At 39.4% G+C, this 14,787-nt stretch overlaps 1 protein-coding gene across 6 annotated transcripts in view; it reads left to right on the forward strand.

The window, feature by feature from the left end:
- The window catches only part of EPC1 (enhancer of polycomb homolog 1), a 64,790-nt gene that overhangs the window by 27,966 nt on the left and 22,037 nt on the right, over positions 1–14,787 (forward strand). For all 6 annotated transcript variants that reach the window (XM_027717414.2, XM_027717410.2, XM_039380653.1 and 3 more), the window contains one exon: positions 13,668–13,827. In XM_027717414.2, coding sequence (XP_027573215.1) covers positions 13,728–13,827 — 100 coding nt within the window. In that variant the 5' untranslated portion in view covers positions 13,668–13,727. The remainder of the gene's footprint in view (positions 1–13,667; positions 13,828–14,787) is intronic.

Raw genomic sequence — 14,787 nt, forward strand, 5'->3', positions numbered from 1 at the left:
TCTTTCACACTTGTTAAATATGAATCATGTATGCACATTACCTGAGAATGTTAGGGTTTGTTGCTGAGAGTTTGAAGGAAGTAAGACCAGCACTTTAGCAGATGGCACTCTGTACAGGTGGATCTGGAATTTGAGGTCCTGAGCCAGCTTTTGGCAACAGTATCATGACGAGGGATGGAGAGAACATCATGTTACTTTGGCTTGCAGTTACTGTAAGCCAAATCAAGCCATTAAATGTGGTAAGTGGTATAAGTGGTAGTTGGTAATTTAATAGTATAATACCTTAGGGAGCTCTGAATTCTGCTCTCCAAGAATGTATGCAGTGTCAAGTTGATATTTTTCAAGATGCAATGTGCTAATAATCTTTTATGAATATGCTTGTTAATGGTAGTGTAGCCAGAAGAGTCCTTGCACAGAAGGGACTTATGAATTAATGAAAAGTACAAATATCTGAAAGCCTCTGGTAGTTTACATGGCTCTGGGTGGTGAGAGGGACAGGTGGAATGTCTGGCATAAGAGGATGCTTTCTGAAGTCCTGTAAATGTGAATTGCTGCTGATAGTTGGGCTGTATCCTTGGACTCAGTATTTGAGAAAGGCACAAAGCAGTCTCTGAAATGTCTGTTGCACTTAATATATTTATATATGTTACGTAGACACATGAAATCATGGATATTCATACCCCTGTAACTTTATTCCCCTGTAACTGGGAATTGCCCATTAAGAATCAGTAGCCGTGTGCAACTGCACATGTGGAAAAGCATCAGGTCTGTGTTGTGACCAGCAGGATGGGGCTCAGCTGACTCTCCTTGGATGTGACATTCAGTAGTCCTGTTTTGTCCCAGTCAAACACTTAACTCTGACTGTGTGCATAGAGAGAATAACAATGGAACTTAAAATACCCTGAGCTTACAAACATTAAGGAAATACTTGTTCTTGTAGGGAACATTTCCCATTCACCCCTGTTCTTCTGTTCTTCCTTCTTTCCTCCCCTCTTCCATATGACTTTACTGTCTTTGTTGCTCAGTGTTTGCACCAGTCTTAAAAGCAGGTTTGGTCATAATTGCACGTAGAAGGTCATGAATTTGAAATGCTAGGTCTATCTTGTGTTTTTAAAGGCAATTTAAGTAAACCTGAAGATTACAAGTCACCATAAATAGCTGAGCTATGAAGAGTAATGATTTGGTGTTTGACTGGTAGTTTATCCTTCAAAACATATTTTTACTGATCAGGAAACTTTTAAATTGGTACATTGTCTAAGCTTTTCAGCCTAATACAGGCTTCTACTCTAAGTAGCATCCTTATTCATGCAGATGTAGCAATGTTCATTCTAAGCCGAGGAAAGTGTCTAAACATGTAGATTTACCACCTTAAGACTTATATGAGTAGCAGGAAATACATAGATAACCTCACCACAGTGGTGCAATCTTTGGAAAATCTATTTTAGGTTATTCAGTATTGCACCTGTCACTGTCACTATTGAAGAAGCACTTTTCCACCTTTGTGGCATCAGACCTGAAACTCTGATCTGTTGGTGGTGTGAATGCAGAAGCTAGGAGTGTTTACATGAAAAGCATTGGTAGGTTTTACTTGCATTTTCATGAATGTACTTTGACAAAATTTAGTTGACTAGAGCAATTGTAAGTAATTGCTAAGCAGGTTTCTTCTTTACCAGATGCCTTATGTAGTGTAACTCTTGAGTATGTCTCTTCTAGCATTTGTACTTGCGGGGTGTTACTTTAGTTTTCCCAAATGTCTCGTCAGTTCTCTTGGTATCTTGCTGTCTTAGTACATGAAAAAGCTCCTTTTACTAAGAGTTACGAACTCCAGTACTTTTTTTCTTTTTTTTTTTCTTTGACAAAAGTTGTAACTTGGGGGAATATGAGATGGGAACTTTGATACCATTGGCACTGCACTGACAGTTATTCAAGGACAGGGTCAGGTATACTCTGCCATCCTCTGCGTGCGTGTGCAGGTCATGTTTCTGCTCATCGCTGTATAACACAATGGAAATAAATTGTTATACAGAAGAATAAAGTGCTTAAATTTTGGGAGTCCCTGAAATTGTGCTTGTTTAGCAGACTAGCTAATAGCTATGGCTTTGATGCACTGAATGCTTTTTCTGCAGACTTGGAAGTGGTTAATGTGAAGAAGTTTTTTTGTTTGTTCATTTTTGAAATCAGATAAGCTTGATAGTTTAAGACAGTGCTCTGGAAGCTTCTTTAGTGTGTGATTTTTATTTTTTTTTTTTTAACTCAACTGTAACATATGGGCTTTCTATGAGGAATGCACATGTAGCTTCCTAAAAGGTGCTTAGACTGTTTAGGTTGTTATGGCAAACTTATTTTTTGTTGTCTGATGTGAGATGCTGAGCCTCAACTCGCGAATGAATGAACTTTAGGCGAATGTTGATACGTGGTTTTCTTTTTAATAGTTTTGATATTTTTCTGTTCCCACATAACTTGAATATTGTATAATGTTCTGTATAAGTATCAAGTTCTGTTAGTTTTTTTAAGGGAATGACTGCTTGAGGTAATGAAACTATACTTTACAGAAGAAGTAGTTAAACCTGACAAGATGTTGTAAATGAAGCCATCTTAGGGGAAGGTACAGCTGGTTTAGTTCTGTGTGTTATAGACGCTGTGTAAACCCCATTCACTCACTGATTTATCTTTTTTTATTATTATTTTTGGTTGGGGGGAAAGGCAAATGAAAACAATAAAGTTGCATATGTGTTGAGTGTCTCTCAAGCCTCTTTAACATTAAAGTTGCATAGTTTGGACTGGCCTACAAAGTTTGTAGAGGAAAGAAATTATTGGACTACTAAACATAAAGACTTCTGCTCCCAGTTTCTGATATACTGTGGTTCATAGAGAACTGCTGTGCAAGTATGGTTGTATTTTTTGTGCTTTCTTACTGTCCTCAGTAGGGATGCCCGTGGGCTCCTTTTTGAGATGATGTTAGGCAAAATGTACGCTTGTCTTGCAGTTAGTGTCCAAAAATGTTTCTGCATTCTTTGAGGAGTTTGGTTACTAGTAATGCCTGGCATTTAGGGTAGCCCAGTCAATCACATTGGGCATTTGTTTATTTAAAGTCCTTGAGTAGTTGCGCAATTTGGTGTTCAGAGATCCAGTGGTCAAGCTCTAGTTAATGTTGAGTTTTGGAGTCTTACTGCAAATTCTGAGGGAAAAAGCAGTAGATCTAGGTAATGTTTTCAAGATCTGTTTTTAATACTTTAAAAAAAGCCTCCAAACCAGCTAAATCCTGTTCTTGGGCTTGTTTTCTTCAGAAGTGTTGATCATATGTAGATCGGGGAAGCTGTTGATCTCTGCAGTTTGTGCAGTGTGGCCTGTGAAAGGGAATGGGTTTGAGCCTTTGGTAGACTAATCCTGGGAGATAGAGGTGCTGCTCAGACTGTGTGTTATTGGCTTTGTTCCTTTTCCCTTTGCCTAGTGTTTTTTGTTGCCTTACCTCTCTTGATTGTGTACTGCTGTCAAGTTGATTAATGGATCCAGATTGAGATGTATCTTACCTGCAAAGAAAGAGGGTTGGTTTACTGAGGATCATTTGAAAACCTGGTCTGAGGAACAAGCCCTATGGAAGGAGTGAGAGACTTACTATTCTTCCATAGTTGATACAAAAAAATTGAGAGAAATGTAAAAAATAATTCACTGAAGTTGGCTTCTTTTTAATTCTGCTATCAAAATTTATAGATTTATAATTTTTAGATATAATTTTTAGATTTATAATTTAGCCTTTAATTTCACCTGGTGTTGTGTATAGTGTCTTATGATGATTTGTAAGTGGAATAGTTGAGACTCCTGTCTGTTGGAACACACAACCCTGTGTGCATCTGCATATTAGTATTGTTCAGAAGAGAGTGAAAAAGAATAGAAATTTGTTAGCTGCAGAGTCGGGCTACCACGTTGCTTGTTAGTCAAGTGACACTGCTTTTTTATCAGTGCTAAATACTGTTCACAGTAGTATCAAGTCCCTGTAACTAATAAAAACGCTGGAATCCAAGTGTAATCTTTTGCCATCCAAAATTACTTGAGTTACAAAGTATTGCTAATGCACAGTACTGTTTTAATCAAGCAGCAAGATATCACTGCATCTATCTTTTAATTTGGGAACTTGATACAGTTTTATTATGAGTCAGCTAATGAAGTTATTTTGAAGTTCTACTTCCATATTCCACATACAAGGGAGAAATAATTTTGCTGTAAAGACTTACTTGGGCTCTCCTAAATGGCTTTATAGTTGAAAACTGATAAGGAAAGGCTGAATTCTAAGAGCTGTTCTCGTTCAGTTGTAGTCTGTATCCTGAAAGCTGTATTCTTGTAAACTGTGTAAAATTTTACTTCACTTTGTGTTAGTCTGATTTCATTGTGGAGGTCATGCCCTGGACTGCCTACATAATACATTAAAAGCATCTTAATATGTTCTTTAGAATCCTTATTTAGGGGGAAATTGTTAAATTATTAGACTGCATTCTGTTTACTGTAGATAACTGAAACAGTTTTCATGCATTGAAGTCTCACAGATGACAATACAGCTGGAATAGCAGGCTGAGGTAAGGAAGGGGCACTGGGACAGGTTTGCAGTGAAGTCTGATGCAGCAAAGGTAGTGAGACAGGCTGAGCTGGTTTAACTGTGTTGGTAATGAGATGAGGCAGTTCCAGTGTTCTCCTAGAGTGTGTCCTGGTCTTTGCATTACCTGTTCATGAACTGATTTAGTTCACAGCAGGAAGAGTCACCCAAGAGTAACTCCCCTTGGGGCTGCCTAGGCTGAGGAGTTCCATGAGAGCCAAAGTGATTACAGAGGAGAGATGGGCAATCTTTGTGGCCATTATAAACACTGAGGAGATGGTTTAGATCCTTCTAGTTTTGATCTTAAATGATGGTTTCCAAACTAAACATTTCAAACTTTTACTGAGTCCTGTGATTCTGAATAAATGTTGTGCAGTGGCAATTGGGCAGGCAGACAAAGCTTTTTAGGTAGTCTGAACAGGACCTGAGTGTAGAAAGACAGAGGTGCTAAATTATGTTTGTGAACTATTCTGCGTAATTAATGTATGTGTTAAATACTAGAGTTTTTCTGATTCCTAGGGTTCCTAGGTTGGATACATTATCTTCTGGCATGTCTTAAGCTGGTCTCATTCATTTCTTTGTCTCTGCCTGTTATGTAAAACATGAAACTGATTTCAGTCTTCTGATAACAGGATAAGCAAATCACTCTCCATTTCTCCTGGTGCTGTCATGGTCTCGGGTACTAATGTTAGATTCTGGGTCAAATGCCCTGTGTGTCCTCCACCTGTCCTCCACCATTCACCAAACAAGGCTGGCAGGTGAAAATTCCATAGAAGTTGTAATTTGCTGATGGAAGTCCGTAAATATAGAAGAAAGATTTTTTTTTTTTTCTTTTCCAGGAAGAGGACAGACTCCTTGTGTACTCTTAGAAGTGTCTGATGTGAGCATGGGGAAAATAGTCTACTACTACAATGCTCAAAACAGTGTGGCTGACCCCATTTCTAACCAGTGTTCCAGATAAAAAGTCTAATAATTAGTGAGGGTTTTTTGATACTTTGTTAATTACAAAACTATGCATTTTTAAAAGTAAATTAGATCACATTTTCACCGAGCAATTGCTGTTTAATCCTGTGTAGCTATTTTAAGTTGGCATTTGTAGCAGAGTTTTAATTATTATAGTGATTACAGTGGAATCCTTCTTAATTGACTACTCATGAGACCGACATCAGTTGATTAACAGAACCAACCTCCATAGTTTTCCTCCACGTTTGGAATATGAAGGGATAGTTTTAGGGTCTGCTGTAAAAACAAGGAAACATGTTTCTCTACTGTGTAGCATGATTCAGGCACTGAGAGGTCTTGGCAGCTTCCGAAGGGAAGATCTACAGCCATGTGGTTTGGGTGAACCTTCAGGCAGCTTCACTTGATACAAGAAGGTGTTCACCCTGTGTCCATATATACTAATAAGGATGGCTACAATTGTTTGTGGGCCAGATGAAGAGCAAGGAAGTGATCTGCTGTCTTCTTCAGGACCCGTCATAGGGAAGAGAGTAAGGAATGCTGCTTTGTTGACCCACCATCTCTGTCCTGTTTGGATCATGCGTGCTTCTTATGACCAGATTTAAACAATTGCTACCACATTATATGATATGCATGTACTCGAGTTCCAGAGGGTTGAAGCTGCATTTATGCTTATCAACAAAACTATTGCCTTGCCATTATCAAAGGCCAAATCTATAAGCTGGTATTCAGGAGTTGGGTTCTGTGTCTCAGTCAAGGATCAGTGTAACTTGGGGATTTATTTTGTGCTAGAATACCAGTTGAAGACTTCTGTGCTTTGCAAGGCAGAATCAGACTGCCTTCATTAGTATGACTTCAGTCAGGGCAACTTTTCAGTGGCAGTTTGGAAACAAATGCTGTAACAAACTTGTCAGAATGTCTTTGTTGTTCGCATGTGTGACTGGATGTGCATGTGAGGCAGGAAAAGCAACAGTGTGGTATGTTTCTGTGATAAGTGCTTCTGTAACAACCTGGGAATCTGCTATTCAGGAACAACTGAAGGTTTTTGCTTTCAGTCATACTGGAAGACACTAGAGCCACTCTGCCCTAAAAAGAAGAGTAATGCAAAGGAAGTATCTCTGAACAGTTTACACTGATCTATGATGGGCTTCTGTGTTCTGGCTGTGTATTCTGTACCTTTGCTTCAGCATTGCTGGTGCTTCCCTGTCCCTAGGTGAGCCCTTTTGATTGGGATGGCAGGTAACTGCCCCTGGAGAGTCCCACAGAAACATTTCCAGTGCCTGAATTGATTCTAGGAAGGGAGAAGGAATTTTGTGAAGGAGAAATAAGGGATGGCATTAAAAAACCCCAACAAAACAACAAAAAACCCCCTTCCTTGTTCTGCATGTAATTCTCTGAAGTTGCTATCCATGCTCTTCCTAATCTTGGATATAAATAGTGTTTGATAAGTTACAGGACAGCTAAGATCTGATGATAGAAGGAGAAAGTGAAGAGCGTGAGCCAGTTTGGTTGTTTTATTCCTTTCTGTCTTCTCTGTGCACAGATTTGTTGGATTGAATCTGGGGACAGATTTTCTCTAGTGTAACTTGACCATCACTCTTGCAAGAGGCCATCTTCCCTGATCATACAGGCTACTGAGATCCTCATATGGCTGAGAGACAGGATATGTATCCTGTAGGTCACTGAGCCAAAGAAAGGTGGAGGTTGGGAAGTGATTTCTGTGCAGTGGGTCACAGAAGTACTGCAGGAGTCCCTTCTGTATGTTATGGAGTGAGTTAGTCTGAAAGGTCTTGATCTGCAACAGGGTCTCATAGCAGCTTGGCTTTATAAAGTCTAGAATCAGGTTGCTCTTGCACTGTTTCACCGCCTCTGGGTGACATAAATAACAACTTCTGATTTTTCCAGTTTCTAAAGTTTTCTTATTTCATCTTATAGAGTAATGTGTTTGTGCTTCAGATGAGCTGCAGTTTTGTTGGATTCTTCATGTTTAGTTTTTTTTTCCCAAAGATTCAGATCATAAGCTGCTAAAAGGTAAAATGTGTATTAAAAAAGACAGATGTGTGTTTGTATACTTGTATGTCCTTGATTGTGTGTCAACTGTGATCTGTTTTAGCGTAGCCATTGTGAACCTACTGCTTCTTGCTAACTACCTGTTGAAACTGGTGTCCCTTTTAAACTGTGAGGTGGTAGCCTTGGAAAGCAGTTCTGTCGGGCAGGGGGTGTATGTGAGAGGAATTGCCCTGGTCATACTGATGTAGATCAGCAGTTCTGCAGAGACCAGTAGATGGACAGTTTTACTTGGTTCCCAGTAATGACACAATCAATTGCAGTGTACTTTTGTATAGTTTTTGTATTTCAGAGGCAAAGATGGGATTCTGACGTGCACAGATTTGAACTCAGTAGTGTACTTTTTATAGATACCACTATCTTTAAAAACTCTTTCTACTTGTGGTGTGCGGCTTCCTCCACCACCCCACCTTTTGCTTCCCCCAGCAAAGACACTACTGCCTTGCTTAGGGTAGGCTTGGAGTATTGGGAGACTTTCTGCTCTGTTCTACACACTGGACTTGATAGCTGGCTGTTTGGGTCATTTGCATAAGCAAATGTGCCTTAAATGATTACTTCTAAGAGCTCTGAAGTAATTGGAGAAACTATTTGAGGAAGGAAGCAATCAAATTACAAAACAGCGAATTGCTTCTTGAGGATGCACCCATTGCAACTGCAGTAACATTTTTTCAGTTGTCTTTCAAAAATGATAATATACGTTCTGTCCTTTTGGTTTGTTCAACTGTAATGACAGGGTTATGTCACTTAGTCTTTTAAGGCCTTGTACTGTGGTTATCTTACTTTGCATATGTTCTCCTGGGTGTGCTGCAGAGTAGATACTTTGTCAAAGAAACCTCTGTGCTCTGTATGTGCCAGTTTTCTTTCAGAAACTGTAACTAACTAACAATCCCACAGTCACATTGCCAAAAACTTACCAAGTGTTACCAAAATGTGAAAGAACGCAAATAACTGCTTGTTTTCAGTTGCTATGCTTCTGCTTTTTTCTGCTTGCAGGCAGGAGCCTACTGGTAGTCAGGTTGAACCACAATTACAGTATCTTTTCTTTTTTACGCTAATTGTTGTAATTCAGGTTTTTTTAATGTAGTGTTCCAGAAGTGCAACAAGCTTGCAAGTACTAAACTTGTTACCAAGAATAATACCTATATCCTTGCATTATCATTTGAGAGAGATCCTGCTGCCCCTCAATGCAGAACTGACCAGAAGTTCCAATTCCTTCAGGCTGTAATGAGAACTGCTCTGCTCTGTTCTGCTTTCCCGTGTGCTTTTGTTGCTGCCAACTTGCTTTAAATTGTCCTTTCACTCTTTGATGTTTTGGAATGTGTTTGGTGATACTGGTGTACAGTAAGAATGGACACAAGGGACAAACTTGCTATCCTAAAATTGAATAGAAAAGAAGACTCCAGAATGACTGATGGTATCAATACATATCTTTGCTTAGGAAATGTCTCGGTATGTCATGCTTTGCTACATTCTGGGTAGTCAGAAGGGTGACTGTTTCAGTGGGCTTTTCCTATAGGCTCTTGGGTTAGAGGAAAACTTCTAAAGGACAAAGGTGGTTGTCAAGCTTTTGTTTGTTTAAACAACTAGCAGTGTAATCTGGTAAGTGTTGGTATTTTAACTGTCTAGATAATTTTCTGGACAGGAATATAGTGTGATGAATAAGGTGCAGTTCATAGAATTGCAGAATATCTAGGGTTGGAAGGGGCCCACATGGATCATTGAGTCCGACTCCTGGCCCTGCACAGGACATACCCAAGAATCCCACCACTTGTCTGAGAGCATTGTCCAAACGCTTCTTGAACTTGGACAAGCTTGGTGCTGTGACCACTTCTCTGGGGAGGCTGTTCCAGTGCCCAACCACCCTCTGGGTGAAGAACCTTTTCCTAATATCCAACCTAGGCCTCCCCTGACACAGCTTCATGCTGTTATCTCAGGTCCTGTCACTGGTCACCAGAGAAAACAAATCAGTGCCTGTCCCTCAGTTCACGTTTCTGGCTGAGTGTTGCAAAAATGATGAAGCTGCTCCTTTCCTGAGACATCATCTGTCTCTGGCTGACTTCTCCCACTGCATCCCTTTGCTGGGATTGTCAGACCACATGATGAGCCAGGATAGGTAGCTAAACCTGATGGACAACTTAACTTGGGGGCTGGGAAGAGTGAGCGGGTTTTTAGGATTTTCTTGATGAACTCATTGAAGAGCTTTAAACACAAAGTTGGCTGACCATTAGTGCAGTCTAAAGGGAATGAAGTTTGAGGAACAGTATCGTTGTTCTGAAAGGACTTGATCAAATTACATCACAGAACAAACGACTCCTGAAGCTGCAATTCCGATAGCATTTTATGTCAGGCAGAGAGAGCAACTGAAGATTAAAGGTTTTCTGGATATAAGCCTAACTAATAGATTGAAGACAGTTAAACGTGAAAGCAGAAGGCAGTTTCAGCGGGGATAAACTACCTTCAATAAGTACATGTTGTGAAACAGGATATGTATGAAAAATCCAAGGGAAGCAAGTTGGGATAGAAAGGGAAGAAACTGTGAAGCTGCTGTGACATTAATCAGTTCAGGCTGAGTTTTTTGTAAGATAAATGCAGCTATGTCAATGTTGTTTCAATAAGGATACATTAACAAAGAAATCTGAGTACACTGAAAGTGGAAACTGATAAATAGGAACAACTAATATGTGAACAATTAATATTTACATGAAAAGTTTGTCTTGAAAGAGGGAACAAGGTGAGACCTATCTAGCAATGAATGTGCAGAATAAGATGAGAAAACTCTGTAAATATTTGTACTAAGAGGAAACTTTCTTGATTTTATTTGATACTAAAATGGTCGAAATATTTCATGCATCTTAGTGGGTTTTTTTTGTCCTTGGTGTTCATTTTAAAAAGATTTCTTTAATTTAGTGAAGCAGCTAAGCCAGTTTAATGGCTAAGCCAGTTTAATGGCTAACTGCTGCCAAAGGGAGTTGTCTTTCTTCTCAGTTTCCCTACTGCTTTCCACACACACACACCCTGGCACTTCAGGGATCCACTCTGTCAGAAGACTAATTGTTTCTAATTGTTATCAGGGGAAATTGCAGGAGAGAGATGGCTTTTTGTGGATTTGATTCCCTAAGCTGTCGTCATAGATTCAATCTGACAGAAAGCTGTGGTAGTATGGAGAATGACAGCGAGGGTTACAAGACTGAACCTTGTGTCAGATGAGTTTCCTTCTAACATGACAAATTACAACATTTGAGCTTGACTGACCCAGCTGAAATTCATCCCAGGAATTTAAAGAAATAGTCTGAAATAATTTTGCAGCTATTTGAGAACTTCAGAGGAGCAGATGATGTTTCAGAGAAGAGGAAAAGGCACTGCAACTGGGCTTCTTAACAAAAAAATCCACCCGAAAACATGACATCCGTTCAAAAAAATCCTGACCCAAAACCTCGTAACAGTCCATAGACTGTTGAAAAGGTAGAAACTAGAGAGTTACAGCAAGTTATCCTAACTGTGGTTCCTGGAGGAATATGGGTAGTTTAAATTATTTGGCTCGAATGATCACCTGGAAGACAATAATTTCTATAAACAGCTAATAGATTTTCAAGAACAAGCCCCAGTTAATCCAGTCAAACTTGTTTCTGTAGCAGGGCACGGAACATAATGGATAGTTGCATAAAAAAGGCTTTTTGATACTGCTCTGTTATGCAGTGAACAGAAACAGTTGTATAGTGGAAATATATCTGATCAGAAAACCGTATCTAGAAATAGACGGACAAATAAATGAAAATATTTGTTGAATTTCCTAGGATTTCAGTCTTCAAAACGCCTGTTGGTGTGTTCAGGAGTGTCTGGACTACAGTATCTACATAGTAAATAGAGATAACATGAAGGGCAGCAAGAAGGTTTGATTAGGATTTGAATTCAAAGCTCATTCTGACAAATTGAGGAAACCACCGCATTTTTCAGTGGAAAGCTATGGACTCAGATGAATGAGGTGTTGTTTTGGGTGGGAGTTACCAGCTGTACAGTCACAGTGGAGAATGAGTGCAGAATACAAACTGTAAGCTGTAGTAGGGTTGTTAACTGTAGATATTTAACATACTTTCTTGTTAAAAATTAGTGTTTCCAGAGTTAACAATTGCACCTGATTACCAGGAGAGAGAGAGATATGCTGAGCCACCAGCTGAGATACTGTAGTTGGGGCCAAAGTTAATGTTTCTGATTTGTCCAAATGAGTGAGAACCTGGTACGTGGAGGTGTAAGGAGAGGTTGCCTTTTCTGTTTCCTTTCTTCTGTTTAGTGAAGTGTCTCTTGAATTGAAACCATGATGTGTGCTTCTGTTTCAAGAATATTGTTAAAAGTTTTGTAAGTACTTGTTACTGAAACCTGTTAGTAAATAAGTATAGGCTGTGTCCATGTCCATATCAGAGGTGGATCAGAGAAATTGAAATCTTTAGTGTCTGGCTCCCTTTCCTTCCCTGAAATAAAGCATTTTTTGTGATTAGAAACACAGATTGGGGTGGATACACCAGGAACCCTTGATACTGTTATAAAAACAGTAAGCCTTTGCTGTTATTCAAAAGCCATTGACTATTACTCTGTATTTGACCTAGAATCCTACTGTGCTATATGAAGATAAATTCCTTAATTCCCTGTTCTGCAAGAGTTGTAGCTGTGGGGACAACTGAAGAGTTATTACAGTTTACACAAATTTGAGGTGTCTGAGAGCAGTGCCTCCCTAAGAGGTAGAAAAGAAATTACTTTGTCCATACTGCCGTGCCTCCTAGATGACATACGTGTATAAACTTTACAACTGCTGGAAGATCAAAATCATTGCCGTGAGTTTTACTTGCAACTGTGTGCTATGTCTTCCTCTCACAATTGGTCTCCTTTTGTGAAGAAGCCTTTTAACCAGGGGGCAGATAGAAAAGAAATCTCTGCAATTTGTTTGTAGATAAATCTTGTGAATTCTTTCAGCAGAATTAAACCTTGGAACACATTTGGGTTCCAGGCTGCAACAACTCTGGAGTTTACAAAAAAGCCTATTTTATAATTTTCTTGATTACTTATCTTTTAAAGTTTAGACAGAAGATCTTAATTGCCTTTATTATACTAGAGGAATTAAATTGAAGTCAGACAAGTAAAGATGCAATAAGATCATGTGGATGAACACTGATATGTTTTGCTTCAATGTTAAAACCAACTATCCCTGCTACCCTTTTGCTGCAGTTGCTGTTTTTAGGTATTTCAGTGATCTGGTTTATAGCATCTCATTGAGAGTTGTATTGGCACAACAACTACTTCTGCACTGGTCTACTGAGCACAGTAAAGAAACAGTATAGAAATTTAAGAAACTAGCACTGATGCTAGGGAAAAAAATAGCATGTTATGTTGTCAGTAAACCAGTTACAAACATGCACGTGTTTTGCTGTGTGGCGTTTTGCCATTAACTCTGCATGAACTCTGCAGATATTACTTACTGTCTTGAGAGAACTACAGCAAGAATGGGTTGCATTTTTGCTTTATTTGATGGATTAGGAGGAGGAGCAGGAGGATAATGGGAAGCATTACAATAAATGAGAACATCTTCAGGAATCATTCAGTGGGTAAAAGTAATTGCTGTTCATAGGCGATGATGGCAGGCCTCCTTTCTGGTTTTCTGTTATCGCTGGCAATAGATGGCCAAGGCAAATACAGAATAATACCGGAGTCAATATCTGTCTGCAGCTACTTGTTATAATCTGTGTGTCTAATCAATCCTAAGTGTCTCTCCAGATACGTTTAATCGCGGCCTCGTGTGGCTCGCTGTGCCAGCAGCGGGTCTTGGCTGGCGAGTTGAGAAGCTGAAGTGGGGGGTGTGTGAGGGGAGAGCGCCACCTGCTGGGAAACCCTCCGGCGGGGGGAGCGCACTTTGGGTCAGGAGTGCGACCACCCATTCCTCAGGTCAGGGCTCGGGGGTTTGCAATGAGAGCATTTGCAAAGGAATAGCCTTCTTTCAACTCTAGCAAGTCTTCAGTTATGGAAATATTTTCTCGGGTTTTCATCTTGTCTTTTTTGTTTGTAGGAACATCATCTCCAACGGGCTATCTCAGCACAACAAGTCTATGGAGAGAAGAGGGATAACATGGTTATACCGGTTCCAGAAGCAGAAAGTAATATTGCATACTATGAATCTATATATCCTGGAGAATTTAAAATGCCAAAGCAGCTGATTCACATACAGCGTAAGTAAAGGAACTCGTTCTTTGTACATTGAGAGCTTTATTTTGCCAGACATTACTGCTAAATGTCTGCTGAACTCCCACTAAGACATGACTTCTGAGAATTATTTTTTTCCAACATGCTGAAAAATGCATACTACTTGCTGAAGAAGTATATTTAGTTCTTGGTCAGTAGTAACAGTTTGCAGGGAAATTTAGATATTTTTTTTTTTAGCAAGGACACAAATCTACTTGAAGAGGAAAATATATAATACATAGTTAAGAAACAGAGTACCTGTCCCAGAAGGATATTCAAGATAAAATGGCAGTAAGAGTGGATTGGCAAGCCAAGCAGAAATGGTAGTAGCAGTGGTAGTATTTGCCTGTGCCTGGATGGAAGTATTCTACATCTAAAAATAGGTGGGTTTTGGCATCGCTGATGACTTGCAAATTTGTTGGGATTTTGTTTTTGTTAGAAGATAGCAGCTGTTCTGTGCTGTGTAAAAAGATCTCATGCCTAATTAACTTTGGTTAAATGCTAGACTTCTATATCAGTCAGTCTCAATAATGTCTTGAAGTATTGGAAACGTAGAATAGTTTGGGTTAGAAGGGACCTTTTAAAAATCATCTAGTCCAACACCTTGGCAATGAGCAGGGACATCTTCAACTAGGTCAGGTTGCTCAGAGCCCCGTCCAACCTGACCTTGAATGTTTCCAGGAATGAGACATCCACCACTTTTCTGGGCCACCTGTTCCAGTGTTTCAACACTCTCACTGTAAAAAATTATCTTCCTACTAGCAGTCTTGCATGTTGATATTAAGGTTATACTTTTCATTCTTCTTTTCTTTGTTTAGGCTAGATAAGGAAAAGCTTCTTTATCTAGCAGGTCTAGCAGCTGGAACTGTGATTTTTCAGCTGCATTGTATTCTACCTCTTTATTTATTAGAAGCAAGGTATGTGTTTTCAGGTGTGCACTTGAGAAG

The sequence above is a fragment of the Pipra filicauda genome, unplaced genomic scaffold (assembly GCF_003945595.2).
Source record: "Pipra filicauda isolate LSUMZ 115617 unplaced genomic scaffold, ASM394559v2 scaffold1_size10287979_pilon, whole genome shotgun sequence".
Taxonomy (NCBI): domain Eukaryota; kingdom Metazoa; phylum Chordata; class Aves; order Passeriformes; family Pipridae; genus Pipra; species Pipra filicauda.